At 37.0% G+C, this 16,123-nt stretch overlaps 4 protein-coding genes across 7 annotated transcripts in view; all 4 read left to right on the top strand.

Annotated features, from left to right (window-relative positions):
* Window positions 1-16,123, top strand: part of LOC114335390 (solute carrier family 26 member 6-like) — a 210,101-nt gene that overhangs the window by 31,731 nt on the left and 162,247 nt on the right. The gene's annotated exons all lie outside the window — the stretch shown is intronic.
* Window positions 1,920-15,761, top strand: LOC126880483 (uncharacterized). Of its 2 annotated transcripts, none has more exons than XM_050644356.1 (4): window positions 1,920-3,177; window positions 3,318-3,518; window positions 3,664-3,852; window positions 11,293-15,761. In XM_050644356.1, the coding sequence occupies exon 4, from the start codon at window positions 11,297-11,299 to the stop codon at window positions 14,936-14,938; it is 3,642 nt and encodes a 1,213-aa protein (XP_050500313.1). In that variant the 5' UTR covers window positions 1,920-3,177; window positions 3,318-3,518; window positions 3,664-3,852; window positions 11,293-11,296; the 3' UTR covers window positions 14,939-15,761. The 2 variants fall into 2 exon arrangements, with proteins under 2 accessions (XP_050500313.1, XP_050500312.1); XM_050644355.1 differs by having other exon boundaries at window positions 10,333-15,761.
* LOC126880943 (baculoviral IAP repeat-containing protein 2-like) lies at window positions 6,851-7,615 on the top strand. The gene has a single exon (XM_050645019.1). The coding sequence runs from the start codon at window positions 6,851-6,853 to the stop codon at window positions 7,613-7,615; it is 765 nt and encodes a 254-aa protein (XP_050500976.1).
* Window positions 10,338-11,081, top strand: LOC126880942 (baculoviral IAP repeat-containing protein 3-like). The gene has a single exon (XM_050645018.1). It carries the CDS (start codon window positions 10,338-10,340, stop codon window positions 11,079-11,081), a length of 744 nt encoding a protein of 247 aa, XP_050500975.1.

The following is a 16,123-nucleotide window of genomic DNA, read 5'->3' as shown; positions in this document are numbered from 1 at the left end:
AGATAATGAATTCTCTAGTTTTTTAAGATTTTTGTGATTGGTTGCAATCTCAACATTTAAAAGTTTACTGTCTAACCTGATCAATTGTTGACATCCTTCCAGTTGCCAAAATTCATTTCTGTGTATGTAATTATGAACAGATGTAGTGGCATGACAAATATGATTAGGCGTGATACCTTTACTTCTACATGAAAGCAAGAAAAGTCTCCGATTCCTTTCCTTGGCCAGTTTTAAATTGGTTCTTTGGTAATCCTTGAGAAACCTCACCGATTGTTCACCATACTCTACCCTTATTGTGTTGTAAAACCCCATGTTCCTATAAAATAAAGAAAGATTAATCTTTGCAGATAAGTTAAACAGTAAAGTTTTGAATATTGGGGAAATCTGCAAACCAAAACTCAATGCGTATCAATTGTACGGCCTAACGTTTTCGTGAATGATTATTCACTTCTTCAGGGCTGAAATAAAGAAAATGTTAATTAGCCATATATATTCCATGCAAAATGTTAGTTTTCATTACCAATACGTAGAATTGTAGAGTTACGTTGTTAAGTAATAAAAAAGACGATATGTATAAAAACATATCTCTTTTTGTTTGAAGTAAAAAGAAAAAACAACACTTCAACTTGGAAAACTATGGCTATATGGTTACAATCAATGAATTATTTACTCAAGGAACCAATTACACTAGCATATAACTACATTTTATGTTGGAAGTAACTTTACATGTAGATGAGAACAATGAATGTTTAAATATGTCCTTCTTTTTTTGAACTTTCCCGTTCGGTGTTAACTATATTGAGCGCATGCTCATGAATAGACATGTAGGTTCATTTGACCTACGCATAGAAGTACCAAACACCCAATCGGTACGGACAAAAGGTATTATTAAACAAAAATATTAAGGTTTATTTATCTAAATATTACAAGAGGATGTACCGCAACATAAGTGTCATGTTACATAATTACATATTCTATTTATTTAAAGGTTTTTTTTTTTTTTTTTAAATTTTAAAATTATTGTTGATTATTGGCAAACAAAAATTACTTTTTATTCTAAGAACTATTAATATTGACAATTACGTATTATCAGTCAAGTTGGAGTCATGCAAATTCGATCTATGGCTGTATCTGATCTGAGTAAAAGATGATAAATATCACTCAGATTTTTGAAGTCACCTTTAACATTAATAGAGGAATCATTAAGGAAGATATAGGACATTTCAATAAATTCCCTTTTAAATTTATTGTTCTCTTGATGAAGAACGAGGGTGTTTTCAAAGTCCATGGAATGACCTGTGGTATGGACGTGTTTAGCCAATGCACAACGGTCGGGCTGAAGACGTGAATCACTTTTGTGTAAAGTGATCCTAAATTTAAGAAGTTGAGAAGTTTGACCAATGTACGATTTGTTACAAGAAGAACAGGGAACTTTGTAGACAATATTACTAAGCTTACCTATTTCTGTTTTATCCTTAACTTTTGAAAAAAGGTTGTTAATTGTTAAAGCTGATCTGAAAGCCACATTGATTTTAAAATGATTATCATTGTTGTTATTGTTACTTTCTAAATTATTAAATATCCTAGTCAACCCCGGAGTAATATCTTTGATATAAGGTATTGAAAAATATCTATTTAAAGTTGGAGTATTAGAGACCCTGTCATTGCCTAAGCCATCAAGGTCAACATTGTTAGTCGCGGGGGAAGGTGTTAAGTCTTCATTATGGACTGTGTTAAACAAGATCTTATTTATTAGTGTGGTTGGATAAGAATTTGAGATGAACAATTTAGTTAGTATTTGCAGGTTTTTGTTATGGAAGGAAGGATCTGATAATTTGATGACTCTGCTTTTCATCTGAGTAGTAAGGGGTCACTTGACAGCAGTTTTGAAAACACTCTTGGGATGCGCGGTGTGGTGGGGGGGTTGTTGTGGTGGTACGGGTTTGATAGTGGTGGTACGGGGTTGTTAGGGGTGGTACGGGGGGGTGGGGGTGGTACGGGGGTTGGTTCATAATACAATGAACAACTTTAATCACATCAAAATTATGAGGTTCTAGTGTCAAACAACACAAAAAATACATGCATAGAATAATAAAATAATCATAATAATAATAATAAAATATAACTAAAATGTACCGAAAAATAACACACCTTTAAAAAAAACAGAATACAGCAAGCGTTATGTATAAATCATCAATTGTGTAAAACAGCAAGTGTCGAATACAGCAAAAAATGCGGGCAAAAAACAAAGGACACATCAATGTGATAACCATAGACTAATAAAATAGCCATAATAAAAAATATGTGTAAATATAACTAAAAACATACCTTAAAAAGCAGAATGCAGCAAAAAGCGTTTGATGATAAAAACAAGTAACAACAAAAAACATATTGGCAGTGAACGGAGTAAAAAGCGAGCAAACTACCGATATGTGTTAAGCATTTACTTGTAATTGTAAAAACAGTTGTCGAAAAAACATTATACACTACAGACGCGGCCCGGAATGTGTGGACGGCTAACTCTACACTCTACGACGACGACGGTACGAATGTACGATAGAAAAATGTTTTTGTAAAAATCGGTACAGAAAAACAGAACACATAAGAAAAACAAGTGATAAACAACGAAACACTGATAACCATTCAACGAAAGTTCTCGGCGAGAAAATACAAAAATGTCGAGTACACGGATGTTATCAGCAGTAGCGGTTTTCGACAAAACCACTAAAAGCAAGAATCGAGAATAATAAGATTGAAAAATAATACACTTAATTTTGATTAAAAATATTGGATAAAAATATCTAGGAATGTATATGAATATTTTTTACAATAAAAAGTCCCGCTAGATTTACCCCCCTCAAAATAGTAGCAAAAATAAAAAAAAGTAATTAATTGCTGAGCAATAGGTCTACCAATAGATCGAATAATATGTTTGTGACTGATAAAATCAATCATCGAATCGATGGTTTTGACAAACACAAATATGTTGTGCATATGGCCCCTGAGATTCTTAGTATTATTGACTAGCAAAAACCAATATTGACCAATAGGTCCTTTGACAAAACAAAAATATGTTTACGACAAATAACCCAAAAAGACCCTGAAAACCTGTATAAAAGGGGTGTGCTTGTACGAAATGCTTCACATTACAAGTTCGAGTGTCGTAGTGACTATTTGGTAAGTACTCTCTTTTTATTATTGTGAATTGTACAATGTATTTATTTGTGTTACCCGTATATTCAATTGTCCATAAAAAATAAACATGCTAATAGGGTGTAGACTTATGAATTAGTAGGCTAACACATGTGGTATTACAGATACTGTCCTACGCACGGCAAAAATGCATCGCACCTAGTTATCGTGAAAACATCAGAAGACCCAGGCAAAAACAAACCAGGCAACCATCTCCATTCCTAGATTCTCTCTTGGCTCAGCGACTGCTGTGAGTGTGACCAAACCAGCAAACAGTTCTCCACTTGTGTGAAAGGCAGCAAATCACAAGTTCTAGCGACTATTTGGTAAGTACTCTCATTTATTATTATTATTGCGTATTGTACCACGTATTTATTATTGCTACCCATATATTCAACTGTCCATAAAAAATAAACATGCTAATAGGGTGTAGAATTATGAATTAGCAGGCTAACACATGTGGTATTACAGATACTGTCCTACGCACGGCAAAACTGCATCGCACCTAGTTATCGTGAAAACATCAGAAGACCCAGGCAAAAACAAACCAGGCAACCATCTCCATTCCTAGATTCTCTCTTGGCTCAGCGACTGTGTCCGGCAGAATACAACCAAACAAAACCCACATTATCTTCAAAAAGGAAACAAACGACAGATAAAGTAAGTGCTCAAGAGTATGTTTTTTAAAACTATTTTTATTAAAATATTAACGTAACAGCCACATATGTACAACATCTTTATTCCGATCTATATAAAGATATACATTTGCACCCTTAACAGTTCCTAAAGCCGTTGAGTGTCTGGGCTTTGAGCAGCCCCCCGAAGCCGTACTGCACAACAATAGGTAGCGTCTACAATAAAAAAAAAATGCGTCAAAAAACACTCTTAACCAAAAGTCTAGGCGTTAGCTGTTTTATAAGAAATCTCATGCTCTGTGTATTATCTTAGATATGTTTTCTTTGCCATTTTATTAAAAAAAACATCCAGACATTTTTCGTTCGTCTTCTTCTTCTTCTTCGGAGGTTCCGTAGCCTGTCGGTGGTGGGAAAGAACCATCTTCTATATAACAAATAACTCAAAAGCTTCAAGGTGTAATATCCGTACAATAATCATCATCATCGTCATCCCGCCTCAAAAGTCCACTGCTGAACATAGAACACCTCACCTCGTTTCAACCCCCTCTATCCTGCGCCGCTCATATGTGTTTATGTAGGTTTTCTTAAAGTGTCAGCGTTCTCTTCACGGGTCTCCATTCCAAGAACGTCGTTGTCCATCTGTCATTCCAACCTTCTTCTTCTTCTTGTATGTAGGCTTTAAAGCCTGTTTCTTCTTCAATATTAGCCTCCTAAATTGTTTAAGTTATCGCACCATCTTTTTCTTGGTCTGCCAATACTTCTTCGACCATTTGGTGACTTATCTCTTGCTATTCGTACTATCCGATCCTCTGTCATTCTACTAATGTGTTCGTTCCACTCCTGTTTCCGTATTGTCACCCATCCATTGATGTCTTCTACATTGCATGATCTTCTTATGTTTTCGCTTCTCTCCCTATCGAACAGACTTTTCCCTGATATTTGTCGGAGTATTTTCATCTCTGTTGTTTCTAGTAGTCGCCTCGTTTTAGATGTTTCAGGTCTTGTCTCCGCCGTGTATGTCAATATAGGTCTAATTGCTGCTTTATAGATTCTTACTTTTGTGTCTTGTCTTAGGTGTTTGTTCTTCCAGATTGTGTCATTAAGAGATCCCGCCGCTTTGCTTGCTTTTAAGCTTTGTTGTCGTACTTCCTCTTCAACATCTCCGTAACTGGTTATATCTATTCCCAGATATCTAAACCTTGGTTCCTGCTGTATTATTTACCCATCAATTTCGATTTTACATCCTAGTGGGTATTTAGATGTTGTCATACATTTCGTTTTTTCTGCTGATATTATCATGTTGTATTTCTTTGCTGTTGTATTGAAGATGTGTGTTAATCTTTGGAGATCGTCTTCTGTCTCGGCGATTAATGCGACGTCGTCTGCATAACATAATATTTGGATTTCTTTATTCACCATTCTGTAACCATGACCTTTACCGTACTGCTTCTATTATTTCGTCCATTATTATTAAAGAGTAGTGGGCTTAATGAGTCACCTTGTCTGACACCGCTTTGCACTGGTATAAACTGCGTTAGCTTTCCATTTACCTTTGCCTGTATACGATTATGAAAATAGATGTTTTCGATGGTTTGTATACAGTAAATGTAAGACGTCTTCGACTTGAATGCGATCGAAAGCCTTTGTGAGGTCTATAAAACATAGATATGCTGGTTTATTGTACTCAATGGCCTTTTCTGTGATTTGTCTCAGTACAAAATACGTCGTCTACACAGGATCTTCCGGATCTGAATCCTTGTTGTTCATCTGCTAAAGTTGTTAGTTTATTGATTTTTTTGGTTAGGACTTTTGTGGTTAACTTAAGTGCGGTGTTCAGTAGATTTATACCTCTATAATTATTGGGGTCTTCTTTGTCTCCTTTCTTGAACATTGGTATCATTATGCTGTTTCTCCATGTGTCTGGTATCTTGCAGTGCAATATTAGTTTTGTATAAGTTTTGTCATCTCTAGGGTTATACTTTCTCCTCCGTATTTTAGAAGCTCGTTGGTTATTCCGTCTGGCCCTGGTGACTTCCTATTTTTGAGTGAATTTATGGCTACCCCTACTTCCTGAAAACTGATTTCTATTTCGTGTCTTAATTCAGGTAGGTTATTATTTTGATTATTATTTTCATTTCCTTTGAACAGTTCCGTCAAGTATCTTTCCCATTCGTTTGCTGGTATGTTATTGTATTCCTTCAATTCTGCCATTTCTTTCCGTTGGGTTCTTATGAATCTCCATATTTGTTTTTCCAACCCTTATTTGTTTTTCCAACCCTTCGTCGAAATTCCAGTTGCAGGATTTCTGTATTTACCGGTGATAGGTATTTAGTTTTCTTTAGGTTTATTTCCATCCCGAAGGTTTCATGCTACCCTCGCTAAATCATTATATTATATATAGTTAAGTGTTTCTTACCTGTTCCCAGGGAGACAACCAGCTCCTAGCGCGAGCTAACGCTTCTTTCTCAATGTGTTCTACAAAAAAACATATTGAAAACATTGTTTATTTATTGCGGTTTTCGTGTTTTCTTACCCATTTTTGCACAAACACTTTAGTCGTAGTATAGAATACAAATAAAAAACCTATAATGTTACAAATGCTTATCAATATATGATACGACGTATCCCTTTTTATAGATGGATCAGCTATGCACACTGCGCAAAGTTGTTTATGTGAAGGTGTGCTTTTTCTGTGGTAAACCCTTTGTCAAAGTGGAACAGCATCTCAAACAACATCTCACATGTCCTAGATGCAAAAAAACATATAAGACTGTTAAAGGGAGATTGAATCATGTATGTAAACATGTAAACATTAACCAGCCTTTAGCAACAGTAAGCAAGTGCAAGGCACCGGCTAAAAAACGAGATCAAGCTATGTAAAAGGGTGATAAAAGGTAGAAATGTGTGTGTGCAATGACCCTCTCAGGTACCATTTCTTAACAACAATGTATCATCTACATATACTGTTGTATTAACGCTACAGCCTTATTGTATTACCTAGTGTTTTTCGTTATTTTAGAAAAATGGTCACAAAACATCTGTTATATCCAGTACTCATCCAACGTTTGAAGTCTTTCGATGAGTGGATACCAACCCACCCTATACAACCAATAGTACTAGCTGTATGTGGCTATTCTTATACGGGGGTAAACGATAAAGTCTTGTGTGTTGCGTGTGGTGTAGTTGTTAATAATTGGCTGGTAGGTGACATACCTTTAGATAAACATAAAGACGATTGTTGTTTTCTTGCTGCATATAAGCAGGCTCAAAGATTAAGGGATGTTCAAACACGGTTAGACACTTTTCCGTATCGGTGTACCTTAGTTGAACAGCACGCCGAGTTTGGTTATTTTTATGAAGATAAGGAAGTATACTTTTTAACGAATAAGGATATTTCTTTAAATAGTGTTAGACTAGACACTTTTAAGAACAAACCAGGCGAACGTTCACCTCTGCGTGTTCAAATCGATATCAGATCTGCCGAGAAAGGCATTATATACACAGGACCTCTTTTTCAAACGATAAGTAGCAAATACTGTGTAATAGTTGATGTATGCATGAACGAGGAACAAGAAACAAATGTTGTAGCAGACACAAGCGTACTACAAGCAACAGTTGCAAACAAGATGATAGATCAGCGTCTTATTTGCAAAATCTGTTTACTTAAGGAAATTAACACGGTTAATCTGCCATGTCGACACGCGACATTTTGTCGAGAATGTTCTCACTTACCCAGAACCACATGTTGTCTATGCAGAGCTCCCATAGAATATATAGCAATGCTGTAGGATTAGTGTTATATGCTTCTTCTTTTCGTTTATCAATTCGTCTTTTTGTCTGTCAACTCTTCTTGTCATTAAACGGCACCGGTCATCAGTCATTTCTTCTTTTACGCAATGTGAAGATAGCGTCAATTCTCTCTCTCTCTCTCTCTCTCTCTCTCTCTCTCTCTCTCTCTCTCTCTCTCTCTCTCTCTCTCTCTCTCTCTCTCTCTCTTCTCTTCTCTAAGAGGTTTCTCATATATCACAGTTTCTGTGTTTTGCTAAAAACTATAAGCCTTTGTTGTTTCAGATGGTTCGTGCAACCGAGACGGTTCTACACACTATGAAACAGCTGTTATGCGTAAATTGTAGAACATATAAAATATGTATGGGGCAGCCCTGTACGTATAATCTTGCAAATTTTCGGTGCAATTTTTGTCGAACGGGTGAGGAAGGTTTGAATCATTTTAAAAAATACACAGCACGGGGTAATAAACGTTCCACAACGTCAGCTAAAAAACCTCCAATGCTTTAGCATACATCTCTCTCTCTCTCTCTCTCTCTCTCTCTCTCTCTCTCTCTCTCTCTCTCTCTTCTCTTCTCTAAGGGTTTTCGCATATATCACAGTTTCTGTGTTTTGTTAAAAACTATAAGCCTTTGTTGTTTCAGATGTGTCGGTCTGCCATGAAAATGCTCCACCGTACGAAAGTGTTATTGTGTAGAAATTGCGGAAAATATAAAGTATGTGTAAGTCAGCCCTGTACAAATAATCTTGCAAATTTTCGGTGCCATTTTTGTCGAACGGGTGAGGAAGGTTTGAATCATTTTAAAAAATACACAGACCGTGGTAATAAGTACACCACTGCAAAGCAAAGACAAAAACCGTGTAACTGCTAGTAACGTCAAATGAGCTTTTTCTCTTTTCCTCTCTTTCGCTTCTTCTTCTTCTTCTTCGGCTTTGACTCTCGCACTTCTTCGTACTTCTTACTCTCTCTCTCTCTCTCTCTCTCTCTCTCTCTCTCTCTCTCTCTCTCTCTCTCTCTCTCTCTCTCTCTCTCTCTCTCTCTCTCTCTCTCTCTCTCTCTCTCTCTCTCTTCTCTTCTCTAAGAGGTTTCTCATATATCACAGTTTCTGTGTTTTGCTAAAAACTATAAGCCTTTGTTGTTTCAGATGGTTCGTGCAACCGAGACGGTTCTACACACTATGAAACAGCTGTTATGCGTAAATTGTAGAACATATAAAATATGTATGGGGCAGCCCTGTACGTATAATCTTGCAAATTTTCGGTGCAATTTTTGTCGAACGGGTGAGGAAGGTTTGAATCATTTTAAAAAATACACAGCACGGGGTAATAAACGTTCCACAACGTCAGCTAAAAAACCTCCAATGCTTTAGCATACATCTCTCTCTCTCTCTCTCTCTCTCTCTCTCTTCTCTTCTCTAAGGGTTTTCGCATATATCACAGTTTCTGTGTTTTGTTAAAAACTATAAGCCTTTGTTGTTTCAGATGTGTCTGTCTGCCATGAAAATGCTCCACCGTACGAAAGTGTTATTGTGTAGAAATTGCGGAAAATATAAAGTATGTGTAAGTCAGCCCTGTACAAATAATCTTGCAAATTTTCGGTGCCATTTTTGTCGAACGGGTGAGGAAGGTTTGAATCATTTTAAAAAATACACAGACCGTGGTAATAAGTACACCACTGCAAAGCAAAGACAAAAACCGTGTAACTGCTAGTAACGTCAAATGAGCTTTTTCTCTTTTCCTCTCTTTCGCTTCTTCTTCTTCTTCTTCGGCTTTGACTCTCGCACTTCTTCGTACTTCTTAGTCTCTCTCTCTCTCTCTCTCTCTCTCTCTCTCTCTCTCTCTCTCTCTCTCTCTCTCTCTCTCTCTCTCTCTCTCTCTCTCTCTCTCTCTCTCTCTCTCTCTCTCTTTCTCTCTATGTAAAAATGCTTAACGTCCTACGTTGCCTGTCACATAAATGCCACGTCATTTCACGTCGAATGTCACGTCATTTTACGTCGAATGCCACGTCATTTCACGTCGAATGTCAAGTCATTTCACGTCGAATGTCGCGTCATACGTTGAATGTCATGTCATTTCACGTCGAATGTCACATCATTTCACGTCATTTTCAAGGCATTTCGCAGTCTGTGTCGACAGAAGCCTTGTTCACGGCTCATAGTCAGGTCTTAGGCAGTTAGTGTGTGACTCATTCTCTATTCTAGCCCTCTGTCTCTCGCTCCCCTTTTTCTCACAAACCACACACACACACACGCCTGCTTTTAAACTTTTTATTTAATTCTAGCACAATACTCGCCACAATGAGTTCTCAGGATCTTGGGCATGTTTGTAAACCATTTAATTTCGAAGAAGCACAAGAGAATGTCGACAATCAAAATAAAAAGCGTGAGGCTATTTGTGATTTGTTATATATGTTTAAAGAGAAAGCGTTCGGCTTTGAATATGAAGCTGAGCGGGCTATGATAAGAACTAGAAATTATACAGTCGAAGAATGTAAGAAAGAAGCTGTAAGGTACAACCAAGGTTTGAAAGTTTGCCAAGATTTCATTGATGGTGTAATATGTTGTGTGTGTTTCGAAAAAGCTTTCAAAGGTTTAGCATTAGAAGCATATCTCACAAATTCAACCTAACAATACAGTCACTGATGAAAGTTCGTTGTGTTTTTGTTTCCTGTGCTCTCTTCTGGGCTGTTTTTTGTAAGAAGGTTTTTTTTTAATTTTAGTAAAAATGAACCCTTCATATCTGGAATATCCATTAATCGTCCAGCGCCTAAAATCTTTTGATGAGTGGATACCAACCCATCCTATAAAACCAATAGTACTAGCTGTTGCAGGTTTTTATTATACTGGTAAAAATGATAAAGTCTTGTGTGCTATCTGCGGGGTAGTTGTCAATAAATGGTCTGTGTGCGACATACCTTTATATAAACATAAAGAGTGTTGCCTGTTTCTGGCAGCCTATAAAAAAGCTCAAAAACTACTAGCAGTCGATGAACGCCTAAAAACGTTTCCCCCACGTTACAAAACAGCTAAAAAGCTTGCATCCTGTGGTTTTTACTACACAAAAGAAGAAGGGCTACGTTATATAACTAATAAGGATATCACCACATACATTGCTAGATTAGATACATTCCTACAGCAACCCGGCCCGTCTAAGCCTCTACGGCTTGCCAGTATTAAAAGAGCTGCAGAGTTTGGTTATATACAAACATATGTAGGCTCGGATAGTCGTGTGATAAAAGCAGACATCTGTTTAATCATAGATGTTACTGTAAAAGAAGACATTGCTGTGAATAACGAGGTTATTCAAAATGGGCGTCTTATTTGTAAAATTTGCTTCAATAACGAAATTAATACAGTGTCGTTGCCCTGTGGCCATGCTGCGAAGTGCTTAGACTGTTCTGCTGTAGTTCAAGAGAGTTGTTGTATATGTAGAGCACCTATTGTATTCACAACAAGACTTTATATTTAATGTTATACGAATGTGTGCGTGATTGCTTTCAGATATATGTTTTGTTCATAACGTTACACATGTTTCAATGCTATTTATTAGGCCTGTGCTGTATACTGTCATAACAACCAGAACCCTCCCCCACCCCACCAATCAGACATTTTCGTTTTATTAAACCATTTTTAAGTCGAATCTATTAGCAATCGGTACAAGAACCTATTGTTTTTTCTAGTAACATGGCCTGTACTATAACGCTTTTGAATCGCCGATATGTACGAAAGTATGATGCGTATTTACATACTTACTCATTCACTACAAAATCCGCACACAATGGCACAGAGGACTTGATCAATACTTTAAATAGTTGTTTAGAAGATGTAAAACTAAAATCAAACTATGTAACAGGTGATAAAATTAGAATTATTGCTAGTAACCCTCGCTTTAATCAACCACTTTCCACAAGCACGTCTACTACTACTACGTTTGGTACTTTGTTAGATCTCATTGAAGATGTCTTGACATCTGACGAATCTGTTAGTATCGACGAAACAGTGTTTGACATACAAGTACTGAAATTACCTAGAGGCAATGGTCGTACCCGTATCGTAAATTTGTCGAGAAACCGTCACACCAAGCGCAGCATAACTGTTGTTCGTAACAATGATAATTTGTGTGCCTTAAGAGCAATCGTCGTTGCTTTAACATACCATAAAACATCCTTCCTAAACTACACTTTCACATCTAGACAAATCACATACATCCGAGCAGGTCGTAAACTTCAAGGAGTAATAGCTCGTGAACTATGTAACATTTTGGACATCGACGCTACTATTGGTTGTTCTCTGATGGATATTCAGAGAGCGGAACACCTACTAGATGTACAAGTTAAAATTATTAGCGCTGAGAACAACAATTCGGTTATTTATTCAGGAGCAAACAAACCAGTAATATTATTCTTGTATAAAATAAAAGACCATTATGATGTCATTAACAACATGAGAGCCTTTTATGGGAGTGTGTACTACTGCAATCGATGTGATACTTGTTACAGAAACAAAAATAGACATCGTTGTAAAAAGTCTGTAATATGTGAAATGTGTAACAGACCCGCACATAAAGAACACAAACAAATTTATTGCGACAAATGTAATAGGTATTGTTTTAATGAGGAGTGCCTACAGAATCATGGCGAAGTGTGTGCGCTTGTACATAAATGTACAGGTTGTAACAAAGTGTTACAGAGGAATAAGAGACATCAGTGTGGCTTTGGCTTGTGTTCGAACTGCGGTCTGTGGGTGGAAACCGCTCCACACAAATGCTACATGCAGAGAAAGAACGCCAAAGGAGGTATTTGTACCGTACCATGCACATGCAACAACCTTTCTGCTACATTAAACAGGGGTTGTAAAGCAAATTACAAACAACCAATCACCTGTACCGTACCGTGCGCCTGTAACGGCCTTACAGACGTTGTTGTACGTAAATGTACTTACACAGAAAAATACCTATTTTTTGACTACGAAACAATGCTTGTTGATGGAGTACATGTGCCTACTTTAATAATAGTCCATAATTTCACTGGAAATAAATTTGTTTTTAAAGATAATGACGAGTTCTGTAGATGGTTAATTTCTGAGAAACACAGAGCATACACAGCGTTAGCTCACAACTCTAGGGGTTACGATTCCTATTTTATTTTGAAATACTGTGTAGAAAACACGATAAAACCCTATACTATTTCCACCGGCACAAAAGTGCTGCTGTTGTCAATACCACACCTTGCTTTAAAAATAATAGATAGCTCGAGCTTTATTAGTGGCCCTTTAGCTGACTTCCCTAAAACATTTGGCTTGGCAGAGGTGAAAAAGGGCTATTTTCCACATTATTTTAACAAAATAGAGAACCATTCGTACATTGGTCCAATCCCTGACGCCTCTTATTACAGTCCAAATACCATGAAACCTAAACAAAGAGAGAGCTTTTTACAATGGCATGCTGATAAAGTGTCTGAGAACTACATCTTTGATTTTCAAAAGGAAATTGTTGAATATTGTGACGCTGACGTCGATATTTTGCGCCGTGGTTGTTTAGAGCTTCGTAAAGAATTTTTAGCTGTGGCTAATATTGATTGTTTTCAGTACGTAACGATAGCTAGCACATGTTTAGCCATTTACCGTTCGAAATATTTACCCACAAATCAAATAGCTGTTGTTGAAAAACAAGATGCGTACAGCACTGCTGCCATTTCGTGGTTATCGCAGTTTCCTGGCCTACGCCACGCACGCAACGGGGGAGAAGTGACAATTTGTGGATCCAAAGTGGACGGTTTTGACAAAGATACAAATACTGTCTACCAATTCCATGGGTCTTTTTGGCATGGTGACCCTAGGGTGTATAGTGCAGACACTGTCAACCCTGTCAATAAAGAACGAATGGGTGATCTATATGCGAACACTCTACGACGATCGCAACAGATACGGGATGCAGGTTACAATTTGGTGGAGATGTGGGAACTAGATTGGATCAACTCTGTAGACTACAAAAAAGTTGAACACATGGTGAAGCCTCTACAACCACGCGATGCTTTTTATGGTGGTAGAACAAATGCTACAAAATTACTGGTATATGGAAAAAAGCTACGGCATATCGATGTCGTGTCTCTCTATCCAACTGTTCAATTCTATGATGCTTATCCAGTGGGGCACCCTATTAAAATATACAAACCTGCTGTTTATGATTCTTCGTGGTTTGGTCTTATTAAGTGCACGGTTCTTCCTCCTAGACAACTGTATCATCCTGTATTACCACTAAGAACAACAAAGCTATTGTTTCCTCTCTGCAAACAATGCGTAGAAGACATGCCAGAAACGTGCCTTCACACAGAGAATCAGAGATCGTTTTCAGGAACATGGACAACGTTGGAGATGTCGAAAGCTTTGGAAAAAGGTTATAAAATCATAAATATTCACGAGGTATGGCATTTCGAGAAAACGTCTAGGGATTTGTTTAAAGGATACGTCAAGGATTTTATGAAAATAAAATTAGAAAGTAGTCCTCATACGTATGAATCATCCGAAGAATATGCTAGGGTAGTAAAAGAACAGATGGGCATAGAACTCGATTTGTCGAAAATAGCGACAAATCCAGGGAGGAGAGCGGTTGCTAAAATGTCTCTGGTAAGCCTCTGGGGAAAACTAGGCCAACGCCTAATTCTGACTCAGTCTGAATATATCACTACCTGCAAACGATGGTATGAGATACTGTTGGACGACACACTAGATATTACTAACTGCTTATTCTTTGAAGACAACATGGTTCAAGTAACATACCGCGTGAAAGAGCAGTTTGTGGAAAACTCTAATGACACAAATGTATTTATTGCTGCATTCACAACATCCAATGCTCGCTTAAGGTTGTACGACATGCTTGATAAACTGGGTGAAGCTGTTGTCTATTATGACACCGACTCTGTCATATATATTCTTGATGATGACGGTCTTAACACTGTCGAAACGGGTGAGATGCTAGGTGACTGGTCTGACGAATTAGCTGTTGATGACTATATCACCGAATTTTTTTCATCAGGGCCTAAATCTTACCATTATACGACACAGCTAGGCCACGTAGTGACTAAGCTAAAAGGTTTTACCCTCAATTATGAAAATTCTTTATCTCTAAATAGGGATGTTATGGTTGATATAATTACTAACAAACTAGACGACACTGTTTTGGTTTATGATCACATCTGTAGAGACGTACAGACTAAAAATATTGTTACTAAAGAGCGTGTTTCAAAAACATACCGCATGGACTATAACAAACGTAGACCGTTACCTGAATATAATAACATAATAGAAACGGTACCCTGGGGGTTCTAATAATATTCTGCTTTTATCACCTAGCCTATTTATTTATCGTTTTTTTTGTTCTTGTAGATAATGACCGGAAGGCCTGCTCGTGTGTGTGTGGATTGTTGTTGTACAAACCAGTCGTCTGTGTCTGGAGACGAGTGTTGGGATGACGAGTGGTATGAATCACCCCTGCCACACATCAAACGACGATACATGTATCTACACCTGACGAGCTGTGGGGTTGATTCAAACCACTCGTCGTCGAACCAACAATCGTCTACAGGCACAGACGACATGTTTGTACACCAACAGTTGAGTGTCTCTGTAGACGAGTGTTGGGACAATGAAGTATATGAGTCTCCATTATCTCATATTAAAACAGCAGCATCATTTAAAAATATTATTAGGGAGCAACCACCGAAAATGTCGAAAACGCAAAAAAAAAAATTTCGCCAGGCTGAACGTGAGCGCCACCGACTATTGTTTTTTAAATGATGCTGGTGTTTATGTGTGGGTACTAGTTAGGCTAAGTTATTTTTTCTTGTTTTGCAGTTTTTTTTTTGTGTTAAGTTTTGTTGTTAAAGTTAGGTTAGTTTTTTGTTAAAAGTTAGGCTATAGTTAGGTTTTTTAGTTTGTTTTTTTTTTTTATTTTTAGGTTTTACCGTTATTTTCTAGTTTTTAGTTTTTTTCGTGTTAAGTTTTGTTGTTAAAGTTAGGTTAGTTTTGTGTTAAAAGTTAGGCTATAGTTCGGCTTTTTAGTTTTGTTTGTAGTTTTTAGTTTTTAGGTTTTAGGTTTTTAGGGTTTTTCATGTTAAGTTGCTGTGTTATAAGAATATACTTTTTCATCATTCTTTTGTTTTTTTTTTTTTAATTGCCTACAAACCTCTCTCTCACTACGATATTTACGAACTTCTTATTTTATCCATTATGCTCTTGAACGTTTTGTGCTGTTACTTAACATTTCTCACGCTTATTTTAGAACACAGAGCTATGTGTAGTGAGTATTGTATTGAAGACTACGAAGTATTGTTGGATGATCTCGAAATATTAAAAATGGCTAGTGAGTTAGAAGCAAGCATATTACTCGAGTTGCAACTACACTGTAATGAAACATGTAATATTGTATTTTGCAGTACCTGTAACAACTATCTTCAGGGCACGAATAAACCCATCGCTTGTTTTTGTATTACATGTAACGAAATAAAAATATTT

Source organism: Diabrotica virgifera, chromosome 2 (genome assembly GCF_917563875.1).
Source record: "Diabrotica virgifera virgifera chromosome 2, PGI_DIABVI_V3a".
Classification (NCBI taxonomy): domain Eukaryota; kingdom Metazoa; phylum Arthropoda; class Insecta; order Coleoptera; family Chrysomelidae; genus Diabrotica; species Diabrotica virgifera.
The sequence above is the reverse complement of the archived record's forward strand: the minus strand, read 5'-3'. Positions and strand labels throughout refer to the sequence as shown.

Bases quoted from the DNA above. Each gene is read 5' to 3' on its own strand.
- LOC126880483 (XM_050644356.1), top strand. From the start codon at position 11,297: ATGGCCTGTACTATAACGCTTTTGAATCGCCGATATGTACGAAAGTAT.
- LOC126880942 (XM_050645018.1), top strand. From the start codon at position 10,338: ATGAACCCTTCATATCTGGAATATCCATTAATCGTCCAGCGCCTAAAA.
- LOC126880943 (XM_050645019.1), top strand. From the start codon at position 6,851: ATGGTCACAAAACATCTGTTATATCCAGTACTCATCCAACGTTTGAAG.